The 20,083-nt window shown below is 35.3% G+C and overlaps 1 protein-coding gene across 3 annotated transcripts in view; it reads right to left on the bottom strand.

Moving 5' to 3' along the window:
• NAA35 (N-alpha-acetyltransferase 35, NatC auxiliary subunit) overlaps nucleotides 1-20,083 on the bottom strand; it is a 94,971-nt gene that overhangs the window by 10,603 nt on the left and 64,285 nt on the right. For all 3 annotated transcript variants that reach the window (XM_019423508.2, XM_019423507.2, XM_019423509.2), the window contains exons 12-16: nucleotides 19,231-19,409; nucleotides 15,065-15,124; nucleotides 10,446-10,552; nucleotides 2,151-2,217; nucleotides 181-279 (exon numbers count right to left, since the gene is read on the bottom strand). In XM_019423508.2, coding sequence (XP_019279053.1) covers nucleotides 181-279; nucleotides 2,151-2,217; nucleotides 10,446-10,552; nucleotides 15,065-15,124; nucleotides 19,231-19,409 — 512 coding nt within the window. The remainder of the gene's footprint in view (nucleotides 1-180; nucleotides 280-2,150; nucleotides 2,218-10,445; nucleotides 10,553-15,064; nucleotides 15,125-19,230; nucleotides 19,410-20,083) is intronic.

Here is a 20,083-nt window from a genome sequence, read left to right as displayed (position 1 = left end):
TCTCTTTTTGTAAACTCTTTCTTTGATATATGGAAATGTTACATTTTAAGTTAAAAGTAAATTAATCATGCTAAAAACTTAAATAGTTAAAACGTTGTTCCAAAGAACTGTTTTTAAAAATCTGATCAAGGTAAATGAACTGCTTAATTTTAGAAGGGAGGGCAACTTGTTGGCTCTTACCTCATCCTGCAAGGTAGCAAATTCCTCAAGAATATGACCAAGCTTATCTCTCTGTCGAGCCCGATTATGTCCATGGATCTGAATAAGACTACAGAATGGCTGCAAATACACACGATTTGTTAACTGCCAATGTGAAATTTCTTGACACTAAATAAAACTAACATTCTAAGTTTTCAAAATCTAGTTTAAGGGGAAAAAATTACTGTGGAGGTAAGAATCAGGACTATGCGTATTTCTTACATAGGTATTTCTTTTTAAGGAAACTTAACACAAGATTTTATCAAGAGCCAGAAGAAAGTGGCTATTAATGAAACCTGTTTTCATATGGCAAAAATATGTTACTTCAATCTTTAGATATGTTCCCACAATTCCAAGAGAATAGTTTCCTCTTCTGAGGATCTCAAGCCATAAGCCAATGTTCAAGAGTAACATTTCTGTGCTACTTTAAATATACCAGAATAATTGTAAGGCTTAAGTAATGGCTGATACAGCTGACCTCTGAACAACACATGGGTTGGGGCACTTATATCTTGCAGAGTTGAAAATCCACATATAACTTTTGACTCCCCCAAAACTTAACTACTACTAATAGCCAACTGCTGACTGGAAGCCTTACTGATAACATCAACAGTCAGTTAACTCCTATTTTGTATGTTATATGCATTATATGCTGTATTCTCACAATGAAGTAAGCTAAAGAAAAGGAATTGTTATAAAGAAAATCTTAAGAAAGTACATTTATATTTATAGTACCGTATTGAAGAAAATCTACACATGAGTGCACCTGCAAAGTTGAAACCCGTGTTGTTCAAGGGTCAACTGTTCTCTATAAACCCTAAGGTTCTTCAATTCCTAATCTATATCCTAAAATATTGTTAACACTTCACTAATCAGACAATATGCACGAATGGTAAGATGCTCTGATTTAAGAAATGAGAATCAGAAGATCCTTCAAATAGAATTGTTTTAAATTTGTACAGTTTGATAGATATTATCTCACTTGATCAATAACTAGCCTATGTATGAGGTACAGGGGCAGTATTAATACCTCACTTCTTAAAGACGGGGGAATTTATAGAAAAGTGAAGTGATCTTCCTGACAATGATAAAATGTTAATGATACAGACGAGATCTGGCCTTTTAGTTCTCCTCCTTTCACCCTCCCAAGGTGCCTTGCTATATTTTAGTAACTGGAATTAGGCCTCCCACACTGTTTCAGTTCTCCAAAAGAAATGTTTATATAATTAAATTAGAATGATTTATGATTAATTTAATCCACTACAAGATTTATATTTTTTCCTCATTACCCTATATTTGAAAAAAATTTGTGCTCCCATCTCAAGTAGTAATTTTAATTTTACTATAATCCTGTTCATTAAGGTAGCACAAAGATAAGTATCTGGGGCTGGTACAAACATTCCTTATTCATATGGTCAAAAATAGTTTTTGTGCACATTTACAAAAAATTTTAACAACTTCTGTTTTCCCAGATGGGGGTCATAACTTAATTCTGCTTGTGTGGTCCCTGGGGGTTATAGTGAGAGGACATCAAAGGTGCCTCAGTATTTAACGACCTGCCAGGAAGACTCCACATTAGAAAGCTATCTACTCAAGTGCAAGAACAGACAGAAATTTTTCATTTTTTCGGGGAAAATGACTAAGAACTGTTGGATGAAAAAAGTAACACAAATTAATGTGACTGAAGGAATTACACCCCACAATTTTTATTTTTATTTTATTTTTTAAAATTTTATTTGAGAGTGCCTGTGTGTGAGCGGGAAAGCGGCAGAAAGAGGGAGAGAGGGAATCTCAAGCAGGCATCTTGAGATAGGGCTTGATCTCATAAACCATGAGATCACGACCTGAGTCAAAACCAACAACCAGACACTTAAGCGACTGAGCCACCCAGGCGCCCCACTCCCCACAATTTGTAAAGTATCTATCACAACGATCCAAACTGCAGTTCTTACCCGAACACAGTGAGTAACAAAGGAGTCAATACAGTCCTTAGCCTGGTGATTATTATATAGGCAGCACCTGTAAGATAATGCTCATTAAAATCAAACTATTTGGCCTACAAAAAGCAGCAGAGATACCAACAGACCAAAATTGTGGAAAAAAGAGAAAATGGAACCAAATACCTTACTAAATTAAACACTGTTAGCATTAGATTAAGAAATATTTCACTATTATTGTGTTACTCGCACAACAAATGCACATTTCCAATTCTTCCAGTTCTATACTTGGACTGAGTTGGATCCAACAAGATCAAATTAACAAGGAGAGAAGAAAAATTCCAAAGTTCTACTTTTTCATGGCCCTACTACAATGTTATTTATTTTTCTACAACTAACACCCTCCTAGATTATACCCATAATAATAATTACAAAGAAAATGCTATACAGAATCCTAATTTTTTAAAGATGTATCCACATTTCCAACCACTGGCCCAAATCCTCACTTATACATTTCTGGCAGCTCATCCTCTATCCTCATCAAGTGATTTCCTTTCTGGTGCTCCTTGTCTCAGTTACTAAAGTGACTAAAGCCTTCCTGAGCAGTCTGGGAGGGTCTGCTACCTGCCTGGCTCTAGAGGAGCCAATTCAGCCAATTCAGGGGCTGAACAGATGGGAAGATTATTTTTGTTTCTATCCCTGAGGTCAGTGGCCTTTGCACTTAAGAACATGGGAAAAAAGCAAAGACTTTTCTCTGGCACACTGACAGGAGCAGACAACTCACTACTTCTAAGTATCTGCCATAACTGAACAATATGACCAGAGCCTCAAAGATCAACAGAGCCACAATCATGCAATGGAAATGACAGTGCACGCAGAAGCCATGAGAAAGAGGAAGCAGAACACCAGGAATAGGTGGTGGCAAAAGAGAAGTGCTAGAAGGTCTGCTAGATCTTTAACTCCAAAGTAAGAAAGTTACTTAAGGTGATTAAAATAAAGCTCTTAAAGGAGGGGAAAAAAAAAAAAAAAGACTTTCTGGATCCCAAAATTAGGATTTTCAAATTTAAAAATTCAACAGATGAAAAGATGCTCACTTGTAGTCTTGAAGGTCAAGGAAGAACTTTCTCACATCACAGCAAAAATGACAAGAGATAAATAAAGGAAAATTACTGATCGGAAGACTTGAGGCTTTAAGGACTGAGTTCCCGACAGGTGTAGCTGAAAATCAGACACGTACATTCTGGTAAAACTCTTAAATTCCAGAAAAACCAACCAACCAACCAACCAACCAAACCAAACAAAACCCAGAAACTTTACAATCTTCCAGAAGAAAGTGTCCAATCACTTAACAAAGGAAAAAAAGAATTAGATCAGGATCACATTTCTTATCTCTAACACTGGAATTCTAAAACAGTGGAATAACATTTACATATTACCATGCAATGAACTCTGTCATATATACAGTCAATTCCTGGTACTCATGATAGTTCTATTCTTTAAAGCTGCTGCAGACACTGGATTAGAGAATACGGCAACATTGCCGCTAGGGTAAAATACTGGGTTAGGTTCCTGCCAGCCACTGGTGACACCATCTTCATCAACTGATCACTACATGACCTTGCATTATGTGTTTAGAGATGCTTTATGTGATGTATATTGCCAATTCATTACCAAACTCATGGCTGAGTGAAGCTTATCTAACATACATATTCTCTCTGAAAGGCATGCCACAGCCTTCTTGTGCTAAGGGACACTAGACAGCGTATCATTACAGATGAAGGTCATTTGAAACTATGAAATCACCAACAAAAAGCACAAAAATGTGAAGAACATGGCACCTAATGGAGCTGTTCACGGTATAAGAACTGAAAAAGAAGGTAGAGAGATTCCTTATTCAGTACCGGGAGACTCTAAATTTTTTTTTGTTTTTTTTTTTTTTTTTTTTTTGCTGCTCTGCCCATGTCCATGAATTCAGCGAAGCAGAGCAATGATTTGAAGGTTACAAATATATCTTAGCAAGTAAGCAAGATCTGCAAATATGGAATCTTCAAACAATGAAGGTTGAACTGTAACTAACCCTAAATAAGTAATAATAAAAGTGCTAAAGGAGACTGTTAAATAGAAAAGGGAAAGATGCAAATCAGACACAGACACTATTTCACACATATCAGATTGTCAAAAACTGAAGAGTCTGATTATGACAAAGCACAAAGTCTAAGAAAACTGGAATTCTTATACCCTGTTGTCTGGAATACAAATTGGTTAAATTATTTTGTAAAGCAATTTGGCAAAACTAGTGAGGTTGAAGATGCACATACCCTACAATCAGCAATTAATTCCAGTTCTAAGTATAGACAGCCTATGTGCACAAGGAGACATACTCAAAGAAGTTCACTACAGCACTGTTTTCAATAGTAATAAATTAGAAAGAACTTAAATGCCCATTTATAGAGAAACAGCAAAACAAACTGCAACATATTCAAAGGGTGGATTTCAATGAACGAAGTATCAAACCTGTTGATTTCAAAACCCTAACGTTGAATGAAAAAATCATGTTGCAAAAGGATATATACAGTGTGACAACATTTATGTGAAGTCTAAAAACATATAAAATAAATGGATGTATTATTTCTGGACACATATTTGGGTGAAGTGTATAAGCATTCATAAGAGACACAAGCTGTAGTGCACAGTGGACACCTCTAGGACCAGAGTGGGAGGAAAGGACTGGGTGGAGTGTTGGGGAGGGGGGGTGCGGGGAGTTGGATTTGAAATGGGAGCCAGCAGCTCTCAGAATGTGGCCCAGGTTCCCCCGGTGGGGGTGGTGACTTTGGGATGCTTTCTAGGGGACAAGGTCAAAACCATTCTCACAATAGCATTAGGATGTTATTCGCCTTTGGTATTCCTTCTCTCACAAGTGTACGGTAGGTGTTTCCAGAGTCTACATGGCATGCGTTAACAGACTGAAAGCAGAAGCAGGTCAAAACGATTCAGCTATCTTCTATTAGGACAGACAGAAAGCAGATCTACAAAAATGTAAAACTGCCACTTTTATCACTAATTTTTCTTAAAAACATGGTTGTCTTCCACAAAAATGTTTCGATTAATGTAATGGGTTTCCTATTTAAAAAAATTAATAAATATTTTTAAAGTATTGTTTTAATTTCTAAAACAGTAGGTAGCAATACACATGACCCATATAAACAAAAGCTATCTGGGTCTTTAATAACTTTTAAGAATGTAAAGGGGTCCCAAGACAAAAAAGCTTAAGAACTGCTGATCTAGATGTATTTCTAATAATTTAATTCGTGAAAATTAGCTACTCCTTGATACTCAAGCTCAGCTCTACTCTAGGACATGATGTTGCTGTCGGAAGCCCGACCCTGATTCTGCACAGCTCACTCCCTCAGTTCACTCACATTTCACCACGTGCTTTCTATAACTATGGCCTAAGAGAACTATCTATCCCCTTTATCTTTCTACAAACTCACATTATGTATTTGTCTACTGTTCAGTCTCTCCCACTGGATGCGAGGTGCCTTGTTAGCAGGTGTGTTCTTCTCTTCCCTAGAACCCAAAAAGGTTCTGGCCTGGCAACAGCAAGTACTAATTTATTATATTTATTACATAAGGGAACTGATAAAATTTATAAATTCATATAAATATGCATTAAGTATTTATCAAATTTTATCAATTCTCCAAAAGGTGAATATATAAAAACCAAAGAAAAATATTGTTTAAATGGATGGTAGTGTATGTCACTTACAAATCTGAATACTGGATGTATTTAATTACAAATTTTAAAATAATTTTTAAGTGTCTGTTTGCAGACGACATATTATGTAGAAAACCTAAAAATTCCATCAAAAAACTGTTGGACTACTTAACTGAGTAAAGTTGTAGGGTATAAAAAATCAATATACAAAAATCTGCTGTATTTCTATACACTGACAATAAACTATCAGAGAAATTAAGAAAGTAATCCCATGTATAAGAGCACCAAAAACAATAAAGTACTTAGGAACACATTTAACCAAGGAGGGGAAAGATCAGTACACTTTTGAAAACTGTAAGACACTCGTGAAAGAAACTGAAGACACAAATAAATAGAAAGATATTCTGTGCTTTTGGACTGGAAGAATATTGTTAGGGTCGATCCTTACTGAAATTCAAATAGCATGTTTCACAGATATAGAGAAAACAACCCCAGAATTTATATGGGACCCCAAACACTCTGAAAACAAAGCAATCTTGAGAAAGAACAAAAAAGCTGGAGGCATCACATTCCCAGATTTCAAACTATACTACCAAAGTGACAGTATTCAAAACAGAATATTATTGGCATAAAAACAGACACATAGATCAATAAAACAGAATAGAGAGCCTAGGGGGGAAAAAAAAGCATGCATATATGGTCAATTAACTTTTGACAAAGAAGCCAAGAATATACAATGGTGAAACGACAGACTCTTCAATAAGTAAAACTGGGAAAACTGGACAGCCACATGTAAAAGAAATGACATTGGACCCTTACACCATACACAAGAATCAAATAAAAATGGATTAAAGACTCACTTTTGTATGTAAGATCTGAAGTTTCTGGTATATTAGAAGAAAACATAGGGGATCAAGATTTTTTGGTTTTGCACCAAAAGCAAAGGCAACAAAAGCAAAAATAAGCAGCGGGATTACGTCAAACTGAAAAGCTTCTGCTCAGCAAACAATCAACAAAATGAAAAAGCAACCTACAGAATGGGAGAAAATATTTGCAAACCACACGCCCAATAAAGGGTTAACCAGGGAAGGGCCAAGAAAATCCTGAAAAAGAATGTAGCCAGAGGACGTGTCTTAACAAGATATTAAAACTTAAGACAAAGCCACAATAATAAGAATCATCAAAAACAAAACAAAAAGAAAACACTATCATTGGAACTGGAAAAAAATTTCAATACATAAAGGATTTCCAAGTAAAATAAAGGTGGTCTTCTTTTAATCCAGTGGGAAATGATGGTTTATATTGTAAGTGATGCTCACCCAACAGACTACCTAGAAGGAAAATCAGGTTGAACTTCTATCTTCACACCACTTAATCTTAAATGCACAAGAATAAAAATCTTTGGACAAAACCTTGAACAAAAATCTTTGGAAGTGACTAAAGGTACAACCTATGTGCTGGGGAGATTACCTCCAACGAGAAACCTAAAATATTGGATAAAATTTAGTAGCAAAAACTACCACACAGAAGGCAAAAATTGTGATGCAAAAGAAAACTTAAGGAAAAAAAATCTGCAATGCCTATCACAAATGAAGGAGTTGAAAGATAATTTAGTCAGGACTTGTATACTATGAGGAGGTATATACTGCATGATAGATACTATTGTTTAACAATGTATATTAGATACTCATAATGTACAAACAGCTCATATAAATTTTCCAAAAAAGTAAACCACTTAAAAGTTAATGGGCAAAGGATATAAACAATTCATAGAAAAGTATTTCTAAATGTTCAATAAATATTGTATTAAATCCTCAAATTAAAGTAACAATGAGATATTGTTTCCTGCTAAACACACTGGAAAAAATTAAAAGGAGTTAGGGAATGTGCACTCTCATATACTGCTAACAGAAATACAAATTGTTACAATCTTTTAGAATGCAATCTGGTAATATCTATTATAAGTACACATGCCCCCATCCAGTAAACCCCAATGCACAGAATTCATTCACATTATGATATATTTGGCAACCATTATAAAGAATTAATTGGATCTACATCAGATCATTTGAAACACAAATTCATGATGTACCTTTGAGTGAGGGGGAAAAAAAGAATTTTAAAAACAAAAATTTTAAGAAAGCAATCCACAAAAAGTAATTAAAAGTTCATGATAAAAACAGCTTGCTTAACATGATCCCATTTACATAAAGTCAAATGTGTATCATACATCTATGTAGCAAAGATCTAAGGGATCTGAGAGATCTATAGTGATGGTCATCAAAATGTTACCTCAAGGCTAAGACTTCAGGGGATTTTTATTATTTTTCACATTTTATGCACTGTCTAAACTTCAAACACGACCATATATTTATATAATAATATAAACATAATATTATATAATAATATAAACAACCAGCTTCTGGTTTCTTTTTTTTTTTAAAGCAACTTATTTACCTTCTTATTCCTTTCCTTCCCCTGCTGAATCAGTTGTCAAGTCCTATTAATTTTACCTCTGAAATGTTCCTCAGGTCTGTCTTCTTTATAATCCCAGAGTTTAATCCTTTATCATTTCTTGCCTGTAGTACCGAATTAGCCTACCTCAACACTTTGCCTCCTTTATCACTGCCAGTTTGCTTCCTATTAAAAACTACGCACCATAAAAAAAATACATACTATCCTATGCTAATTTCCTCCTAAAAACCTGAGCACTTCCTCACTGACCATAAAGACCAAATTTTACCAAAGCATTCAAAACTCGTAAGTCCCAAACTATCTTAACCATCCAACTGCCATTTATTTATTCACTCATTCAACAAAGATTCATCATGTGCTGTGTGCTAGACAGTGTTCTTGCACCTGTGATACATTAGTGAACAAAGAGCCAAAACGACCTGCCCTGACCTCGTAGAGTTCATATTCTAACGGGAGTGGGGGGAGGACGAGAGGGAAATAAAAAATGAATACAATGAAGAATTATGTAGTGTATATATACAGCACATAAGCACAGTGAAGGAGCAAATTATACAGCAGGTAGGAAGATCGTTGTTACAGGAGAGAGAACTATATACAGCCCAGTGCTGGGCTGAGGCAGGGGAGAGGTTGTACTTCTTAAACAGTCTGATCAAAGCAGTCCTGACGGAGATGAAGTTAAACAGACTTGAAGGCGGTGAGGCAGTCAGTCTTGGGGATTTCTGAGTAAAATGTCCTCCACCTCAGACTCTGTGTAAAGGTTGTAGGGTGAGAGTGAGCCTGTATGTTCCTGGAATAGCAAGGAGGGCAGTGTGGCTGATGGGGGGAGTGGGGTAAGAGATGAGGCCAGAGAGGCATCAGGACAGGAGTCTAGACCAGAGTGTATGGGACCTCCTAGGCTCAATCATAAGGACCGTGGCTTTTATTGTGAATGAAACAGGGAATATAACCAACACTGAGGCTGCCTGGGAATTTACCTCCTCCCAGGGTCAGTCCTTAATGGACTCGTACGTGGGTAAATTCTCAGACTCCTTTGTTTTATCCCTAACAACTCTGAGGTGCTACCCACACTATCTCCAGAGCTCCCCACCAGGACATAACCAGAGTTACTTTCCCTGAAGTATACCTCTGCACGGTTTTTTTTCCTTTGCATATCCCACTTGCCAACAACACTGCTGGTTTCTCCTGGGAACACTTTTTTTTTTTTTTTTCTTTTAAAGTTCATTTATTTATAAAGAGAGAGAAAGAAAGAGAGACAGAGAGGGAGGGAGGGAGGGGCAGAGAGAGAGAGAAAGGGAGAATCTCAAGCAGGCTCCACACTGCCAGTGCAGAGCTCAATGAGGGGCTTGATCTCATGAAGTGTAAGATCATGACCTGAGCTGAGGTCAAGAGCTGGACGCTTAACTGACTGAGCCACCAGGTGCTGCTCCTGGGAACACTTTCTAAGTCTCAGGATCTGCTTCTGAGAAACCCAAGTTAAGAGAGGAGAAAGTTTTATGTGAGATGTGGCATGATTTATTCAACAAATTGAATGCTGAACCACTAACTGTTCCTAAAATACACAATTCATATGCTCATGTCTTTAGACATGCTGGTTTCTTTGCTAAGAAATAACAACACCTTTCTTCCGTCCCCTTTGGAAAAGCTTTATTCCTTTTCTAAAATGCCAACACAAATGATGATTTCTTGCTGTATGAAATCCTTTCCAGCCTCTTATTAAAGCAACATGTTTCTATCAGAACATAATTTAAGAAATAATTATCTACATTTTCTATTTTTATCTAGACTCAGATCATTAAGAGACCTTATCTGATTTTTTATAATTACTCCCAAAGTGCTTACCTAACACAGTGCTTTGCACACAGTAAGAATCAATGCAACTTACTGTATTTGATAATTCCTTGTAAGGTTTTCTTCTCATATTGAGCCTAATGTCAACCTCACAAAAACGTTAGTTTAAATCTAAATAATATGCAGCAGGAATCAATTAATTTTACTATGAGTTTTTTATTTTCTGCATGAAGATGTGATTCCAACAGTTTTTATGCCTTGGCTGTAAACGAGCACAGAGACCTGGGGCTTTTAAGAAATGTACACGCTATGAAAAGTCTCACAGTACTTACTTTGGGGAGAGCACCGGAGGACTGACAAAAGACCGAAGTGCATCTTTCACCATGTCTTGCATGAGATGGGTTCCAAAGACCTTTTTGTTATCCACCAGGAAAGTAGTCTTAAAACAAATGTTATGTATTAGCAATGCTGTCAAAATCTTGACATACTGTACATATAACTGTCATTACTGTGACATGAACACAACAGAAGAGATTAAAGCATAAAAACCTGGTGGAAATCAATGAATCACTACCTCCACAATGGGTTATTACTTGTTAATCTATATTTAAGATGTATTCTGATGAAGGTGTATAAAGAAAAAATACCTCTCAAGCCAAAGGCAATAATAGTGAACTAGTCAAAATGAGCTGACCAGGGACACCTGGGTGGCTCAGCTGGCTCTTGTTTCAACTCAGGACATGATTTCACAGGTTCATAATTGTGCCTGTGTCCAGCTCTGTGCGGACAGTGAGGAGTCTGCTTGGAATTCTCTCTCTCCCTCTCTCTCAAAAATAAAGAAACTTAAAAAAACAAACCCCAAAATGAAATGACTAGTCTGAATACGTCAAATAAGCTAATATATAAGAAAGAGGACTTCATAAGTTATTAAACAGCAAATGGCTATAAATATTTAGTTGACAAACTTTGTCTCTAATGAACATTTTGGAATATACACTTCCTGAAATTGGAAAAATTATTTGATGATTAAATTTAAAATAAATTATTTAACAATAGTTTGCATTTCATTTTCTCCCCTTACTGACCTCAGCATATTTTAATATTTCCTATACTATCCCTTCTTTGATTTCCTAACCCATTTGGGTTGTTTCCAGTTTTGGGTGATCATGAAACAAATAGCTATAAACATTCGCATACAGGTTTCCAGGAGAAAACTGGGTTTCACTTTTCTTAGGTAAACATTAAGCAGGAGTGGGATTTGTACATTTAATTTAATAAGAATCTGCCAAATTGTTTTACAAAGTGGTTGTAGCACTTCATGGAATTATCAGTAAATGCATCCTCACCAGCACTTGGTATTATCAGTTTTTCTTTCTTCTTTTTAAAAGATATTAGAAAAGAAAGATAGTGGTATTTCTTTGTGGTTTTAATCTGCATATCCCTAGTACCAATTATGTTGAATATCTTTAAAAAACTAGGTTGTCTGTTTTCTGTTAGGTTTATAAATTTCTTTGTATGATACAAGTCCTATGCTACACATGATTTGCAAATATTTTCTCCCATTCTGTAGTCTCTTTTCATTTTAACAGTATCTTCCACAGACTTATACTTTTAAGTTGATCAACTGACCATTTTTTAAGAATTGTGTTTTTGGTGTCATACCTAAGAATACTCTGCCTTCTAAAGTCAAAGATTTCTCCTGTCTTTTCTTGTAAAAGTTGTATAGTCTTACATTTTAGATTTATGATGCATTCTAAGTCAATTTTTTTTTGCATATGTCTGTCCAATTGTTCTTGCAACACTGTAAAAAATCCTGCTATGATTTTATTGAGACTGCTTTGAATCTATAGAACAATTCTGGGAAGAACATCTTAAAAATATTAATTCTTCCAATCCACAAACAAGGTATATACCTTTCCATTTATTTAGGTCTTTGACTTCTTTCACCAATACTTCTAGTTTTTCAGCATTGTCTACAAACAGGTATTAGATTTATACTTAAGTATTTTGTGGTTTTTTTTGAGATTATTGTAAATAGTACTATTAAATTTTTGACTTCCCATTGTTCCCTGAAAGTATATAAGAATACAATTTTTTTTTGTATATTGACCTCATATCCTGTGCTCTTGTTAAACTCACCCATCTGGTCTAGGAACTTCTCTAAAAATTCTGGTGCTCTACACAGAAAATAATGTCTGTAAAACGCTGATGATTTCTTCCCTGTTCAGCTGTATGCCTTTTGTTTCCTTTTCCTGCCTTTTTTCACTGGCTAAAATTTCCAATACAGATCTCCATCAACTTATAATGGGGTTACATCCCAAAACCCATTTTAAGTTGAATAAGCTGCAATGCATTTAATACATCTGAATACATACCGAACACCATAGCTTATAGCCTAGACTACTCTGAATGTGCTCAGAACACTTACATTAGCCTACTGTGGGGCAAAATCATCTAACACAAAGCCTATTTGATAATAAAGTGTTGAATACCTCCAGTAATTTATTGACTGCGATACTGAAAGTGAAAAACAGAATGGTTAAACGGGCTGTTTACCCTTGTGATTGTGTAGCTGAGTGGGAGCTGCAACTTGCTGGTCAAGCCCAGGATGAGGAGAGAGTGTTATAATACACATTGCCAGCCCAGAAAAAGATCAAAATTCAAAATGCAAAGTATGGTTTCTACTGAATGGACATCACTTTCAGACTGTTACAAAGTCGATAAATCATAAATTGAACCATCTTAAGTCGTGGGCCATCTGTAGTATGTTGAATAAGAGAGGAGTGAGAGAGCTGACATCCTCACTTTACTCCCAATCTCTGGAGGAAAGGATTTAATCTTTCATCATTAAGTATGACGTTAGCTGCAAGTTTTTTGTATATACCCTATATCAGGTTAAGGGAAGTTTTCTTCTATTCCTAGTTTTGACAAGAGTTTTTCTCATGAATGGATGCTGACTTTTGTCAAATGCTTTTCCTGAATGTACTGAGACTTTATTTTTTTTTTAATTTTTCTGATGTTTATTATTTTTAAGAGAGAGAGAGAGAGAGAGAGAGACACACACACAAAGTGTGAGTGGGGGAGGGGCAGAGAGAGCTAGAGACACAGAATCCAAAGCAGGCTCCAGGCTCTAATTCATGAACCGTGAGATCATGACATGAGCCAAAGTTGGAGGCTTAACCGACTGAGCCACCCAGGCACCCCATGAGACTTTGATCGTATGGTAGATTACACTTTTTTTTTAATGTTTATTTAAAAAACAAATTTAAAAAATAAATTTAAATTTAAAAATTTAAATAAAAAATGTTTATTGAAAGATAGAGTGAGCGCAAGCAGGGGAGGGGCAGAGACAGACTCCCAACCAGGCTCCATACTCCTTGCAGAGCCCAAAGTAGGGCTCAATCTCATGACCAGGAGATCAGGACTGGAGCCGAAAACAAGAGCCGGATGCTTAACTGACTGAGCCACCCAGGTGCCCCTACATGGACTGATTTTCAAAGGTTGAACCAGGCTTGCATTTTTGGGATAAAGCCCATTTGGTCATGATGTATTATCTTTTTTTTATATATTGCTAAATTTGATATCATAATACTTTAAGGTGGTTCTATCTATCCTCATAAGGGATACTGGCCTATAATTTTCCATGCTTTTAATGTCTTTGTTTGGTTTTGCTACTGAGATAATGCTGGCTTTATTATGTATATTGTTGCCTCTTCTATTTTTTGGAACAGACTGTACAGAATTGACCTGGAATTTTCTCTGTTGGAAGGTATTAAACTAGGAATTCAATTTAACAGATGTAGGATCATTCAAGTTCTCTGTTTCTTCATGAGTTTTGATAGTGTCCTTCAAGAAATTGGTCCATTTCATCTATGATTTTGAATTTATGGACACAGAGTTGTTTATAATATTTCCCATATATCCTTTTACAGACCCTTTTGGAGTCTGCAGTGGTCCTTTCTTTTGTCATTTGTGGTATTATTAATCTGTACTATACCTTCTTTTTTTCTTGCTCTGCCTGGTTAGAGGTTCTTCAATTTTACTGATATGTTCAAAAGAATCAGGATTTTAGTTACATTAATTTTCTTTACTGTTTACCTGTTTCCTATTTTACTGATATCTGCTTTTATCTGTAGTATTTCTTTTCTTCTGCCTGCTTTGAGTTTCATTTGCTCTTTTTTTTTAAAGCAGAAGCTTAAATTTTCAGAGCTTTCTTTTTAAAAAAATTTAATTGAAGTATAGTTGACATACAGTATTATATGAGTTTCAGATGTAGAACACAGTGATTCGACAATTCTATATACCAGGAAATGCTCACCATGGTAAGTGCAGTTACCATCTGTCACCAAAGTTATTACGATACTATTGACTATATTCCACATCCTGTACTTTTCACCCCTGTGACCTATTTATTTTATAACTGGAAGTTTGTATCTCTTAATCCCCTTCACTTATTTCACTCATTCCCCTATCTCCAACCCCTCTGGCAACCATTTTCTTTTTTTTCTCATATAAACATTTAATCCTATAAATTTTCCTCTAAGCACTGCTTCAGTTATATCCCACAGAATCTGTATGTTATATTTTCATTTTCATTCAGTTCAAAATATTTTCAAATTATCCTCAAGACTTCTTTGGCTCAAGGGTTGTTTAGAAGTGTGTTAATTTCCAAATATTTGGAAAATATTTATGGATTACTAGTTTCACTGCAAAATAGAGAGCATACTTTGTATGATTTCAACTGATTTTAAATTATTAAGTTTTGTTTTATAGTCCAGCGTATGGTCTTGGTGAATGTCTAATATTCCAATATTTCTCTCACAAAAATGTAACACTAACTGTTGAACATCCTTTAAAAGCATCTACTTTTGTTCCAGCAATCAATAAAACAATGTCAACACACAAATAATTTGATGTTTAAAGAAGTATTTCAATACTATGTAGAACTTACTTGTAATAGAGATCTTGAAAGAACACAAGGAGATTGTTCACTAAATTCACAGAAAAAATCCTGATACACACAGAAAAAGTAATGTCATTAATAGAGTAATAAAAGCCAGAAATGTTTTATTTAGCATGCAATTTTTATCAGACCTTCTGCAAATTAAATACTAGTAGAATTAAAATATGACAAAGAGCTAAGAATCATTTCTATAGGAATTGTCTAATTGTATCAATAGGACGATGGAGGATTTTGGAGCCTAATTTTTTTTTTAACTGAACAGTCAATTGTGTATACAAATATTATGTATGCACACCATGAAAATAATAGTACCAATAATAATTTCCTAACTAATGGTAGAAGTTTACTTCCTACTTCACAGAAATAAATACCAAGTAACCAGGCCAACTGGATTCATATAACTGTTCCTGAAAGATATGCTTAGAAAACTATATATGGGTTTATACATAGATAAAAGAAAAAAGCTCAGAAAATACACTAAAATGTTAACTTCTGTAGCTTATATAGGGTAGTAGTTACCTATCATTTTCATATTTTTCTGTATTTTCCAGACTCATGATCCTCAATTTAAAGGGGTGCTCTGCCAAATCCTACCAAGTTTCTCTAGTCAATTCACTTTTTTAACAATTAACTTTTATACCTTGCTCACACTTTTCAAAGTGAATGTTCTCCACACAGATGTCCTCCCATTTAACATTACAAAGAAAATTAAGTCATCTATCCAGCAGGCAATCCTCTGCTTCAGCCTGAATGTTATCACTGAACCCACATTTGTACCTAGATCCTACCTTGCCCACTTTAACAACGGAGGCCCCCCAACTTGTACTACACACTGCATTCCTTCCGGTCTTATCAGAACATTACACATGGTCAATAATCCATCCTTGTTTTTCCCTGATATTTAAGTTCTCCCTTTCTGCCATATCCTCCCATTTACATTTAAGTAAAATTTTCTCCCATCTTTAAAAAGAAAAATATTGTCACATGCTCCCACATTTCACTCTCAACCACTGCCTTCTCAGCCAAACTTTCTAAAGGAGTTGGCTGCATCATCTCTCCTTATTCAAAGGCCCCCCTCATCAACACAAGCTAGCCTGGCTCTTCACTCTAGTCACCACTGTTGTCTGACATCAAATCCAATCAACATCTGTTTTGGACTTTATTCACCTCTTTCATCTGACCTCTCAGCAGTATGTGACAGGACTTCCTTTTTGAAAAACCTTTTAACTGACTTCCATGAGTTTCTTCCTCTGTGGTCACTTCTCAGTCTGCTCTGTAGGTTCAAAGTTTAGTTCCAGACTATTTTTCTTTTCTCAAGCTATATACTTTTTCCCTCACAATCTTCTCTGTATTCATGCTTCCTTTGATTACTACTTGTAATAGTTCCAAAATTATATATTGAACACAGACTTCTAAGTTCTATCCATATAATCAATACCTAATTCAATATCTCTACATAAATATTTCAAAGGTACCTCAAAATCGGCCTTACTAAGACCCTCAGTTGACTAAGGGTCTTTGAGAGTTTCCCCATTTCGGTAAGCAGCACCAGTGTGTATCAAGGTTTGCAAGTCAGAAACCCTGGGCCTTCCTGAAAGCTCTCTCATGTCCCATATTTTAATTCATCACCAATACGCTATCAATTTTAGTTCATACATAGCTCTAACTCTGACAACCTCATGTCACCTCCCTGCCATCCTTCTATTCTCTCTCCCTTGAACTGCAGTAACGGTCTCTTAATTTATTATCCCCCTGTGTTTACCCTGTTCCTTTCCAATCTTTTCTCTACAGTCAACCACATCTCCCAAACTGTTAATCCATTTATTTAACTGCCCCACCCATATTCACCCATGTGAAAATGCAGAAACATGCAGACCATAAACTACAGTCATAACTGACATCTTGATATTTGTTATTCCAGTATTTGAAAAACTGAACTTCGCTGTGTCTGACCATCACTTCTGTGTGACAATGTATAAAATGGGTAAAGTATTTTTGAAACATGACCTGACATTCACAAACATTTCCTTATGTCAATATTTTTCTATAACATGCTTTTTAACGGCACTGTGGCATATATTCTACACATACCCACAGGATGGATAGTGGTATCACCAGTGTTTCTAGTTTTTCAAGATTACAAATGATGACGCACCAAATACCTCTTTAGTTCATCTTCGCAACATATCTTAAATGATTTTCTTATGCTAAATCTCTAGAATGGGAGTTGCTGGGTCAGGATATACACTATTTTTAAGACTTCTGAGAGAGACAGCCACAGGAGTATAGGAGAGCTACTATTTCCCTCCATCAACATTAAATATTGCTATACTTTTCAATCTAGTTGTTATAAACTGCATTTCTTCAATTACTAGTAAGGTTATACCTTTTTCACATTTACTTCCTTTTCAGTGTGTATGCTCATGTCCTTTCCCAATTTTCCACTGAGATGTACTCTTTATCTGAACAGTGACTGGTTTCTTAGGCAGAACTACCAGACTGTTTGGTTCCTTCTCCCTCTAACTTTAATCTTTTCCTCTATTCTTAGCCTCAACTACTCCCTACCTCCCCTCATCCCCACAACACGTATTCCTGTCCCAAGTGCTCCAGGGAGCCAGATTCTTCTCCTTCTATGCCCTCTTCATGTCCAGTGCTGGAAGTGCAGGCCTGACTCCCCCAGCTATGGTGTGTCATTCAGCATTCAACTTTCCGACAAGGCAATCCATAACTTTCTGCCAGAACGTCAAATTCCAACTGTTGCATTATTCTTATTCCAACTCACATTGATCAATTTCTTTTCAAAAATCTTACAATTAATCTGAACACAAATATACATTTACATAATTAAGAATCAAAAAAGGAGATATAGCAGAAGAATAAGAAAGTCTCTAACTCCTGATATGCCACTAACCAATCATCTATTTTGGTTACAAGCCCTCTAAGCCTTAACTTTGTTTACCTATACGATGAACTGTAAAATGAACTGGGTTATGTTTATGATCTTTTCAACCTTTAAGATTCCATGATTCTTATGACAGAATAAGGACAAAACTACAAAAAAAAAAAAAAAAAAAAAAAAAGCAAACAGAAATGAGGTAACAAAGACACAAACAGGGGAAGTTTCACTAAGCAATGAAGACTCATACTGGTGTTAATGACAAAGAATTAGAAGGGAAAACAAAGTTATTACAAGAAAAAGCATAAACAAAAGCACAAATCTTTGCTGACCATGAAAAAATATATTCCAGAGGCTGCTGCTCAATTCCAGGAATGTAAATGAGATAATAATCATCTCCAGGAATACAGGAACAGAAGCAGCCTAGAACCAACAAGGAAGACCTCACAGGGAAAATGACACGGGCTAGGAATTACATATCTCTATGCAGAGTTGTGCAAAATAAATTAGTGTGCTTATGTCTAAATAACAACAGTATTATTCTGCATATTTTCTACCTTCCTAACATTGCTTTTCTATATTTTAACCCATAAAGAAGATTAATCCAAAATATGTAAAAATGTATATACTCTTCAACCCAGCAGCTTCATGGTTTAGGATTATAACTTAAGGAAGAAGGAAGCAGATGATACAAAGGTTTACCTACAAAAATGTTCACATTAGTATCGTTTATAACATTAAAACGCTGAAAAGGGCCTCAATATAATATGAATGAACTGGAAAAAACTGTGATCTATGTTTACAATGGAATACCATGTAGCCAATTGAATAACACAGAAATATGTTTACTTGTTGACATGAAAAGAAAGATGTTCATGATATAGAGATTAGTGATAAAAGAAAGCAGGTTAATAAGCACCACGATCTAAGTTTTATATGAAAATATACATGTATACATGCATGTACATATGTATGTGTGTACACACAAAAGTTTTGAAGACAGAATCCAGGGTTTAAATTCCCATTCTTCAAACTTGGGTGAATTATCTAGACTTCAGTCTTTTAATCTCTAAGATGGATAGTATATAATCCTTGTGAAGATTAAATAGAAAAATACAGACAATACACATACAACACTTAATCCTCCAGCTATCAAAGAAAGCAAACAATATTATTTATCCATGGGACAGTCTAAAAAGTGATAAACTATTCTGTTGTTCAATCAAAATCATAATCCAAAACAGAGATTTGTACTTACCAGAATACAATGTAAATTTGTTAAATTGACCACCTCACAAACAGTTTTTATTCTATCTATTAATCTTGCAAAATAGTTGACCATTTCTTCCCTTTTAATTATTTTTGCATATCGAGGGAAGGTAGGTGGAAGTAGCCTCTGGTTAACAAGGGGTTCAAAACCCATCATAATTGGATGATCTAAAAAGAAAAAAAGTTAAGATTTTTCAATGTTTTGCTGAACTTTAATCCTCAAATACTAGTAAATATGAAAAGAGGCCAATTTCAAAAGCATCTCCAAATTCTTGTGACAGTATTTTCTAAATGAATTTTATAATTTACACATATCTACACATGTGCATTTTTAAAAATGAGATAAGCAGATTTAATAACCTGAAAATTATACTTCCCATCTACAAGTAATCGGTAGTAGTGATGGAAAGAAAGGGGTTGCTACCTCAAAATTAACTACAAACCATGAATAAGATAAAATAGGGTGAATATATTCCCTCAAAAAAAAGGGCAATGCTGTATTAACTATGAGATTGTGAAAAAAGGTAAAATGGGAACATAAATTTTGGCTGTCTTCCCTTCAATTACTGAACAGCAGAATCAACTCAAACTTAGCTACATAATAATGCAAACTTAGCTCCCACCCCAATGAATCTGAAATGCATTTGATACTGACGTTAATTATGGAAATTCACAGTGCTTTAAAGAAAATAACCCATTACTAAAGACCTAAGGGTGATTTCCTCTTTCCCATTTTCTGTCCACTGGTGACACCACTTTTCACACTAGCGCAAGGCTCCAAACTAAGTCTCTGTCAACTTGAAATCTAAAATGAGGAAGTATATAAAGTGAAAATTAAGAAT

The sequence above is a fragment of the Panthera pardus genome, unplaced genomic scaffold (genome assembly GCF_024362965.1).
Source record: "Panthera pardus isolate Hobbes unplaced genomic scaffold, ASM2436296v1 HiC_scaffold_20, whole genome shotgun sequence".
NCBI lineage: Eukaryota > Metazoa > Chordata > Mammalia > Carnivora > Felidae > Panthera > Panthera pardus.
This window is presented reverse-complemented; position numbering and strand designations above follow the sequence as displayed.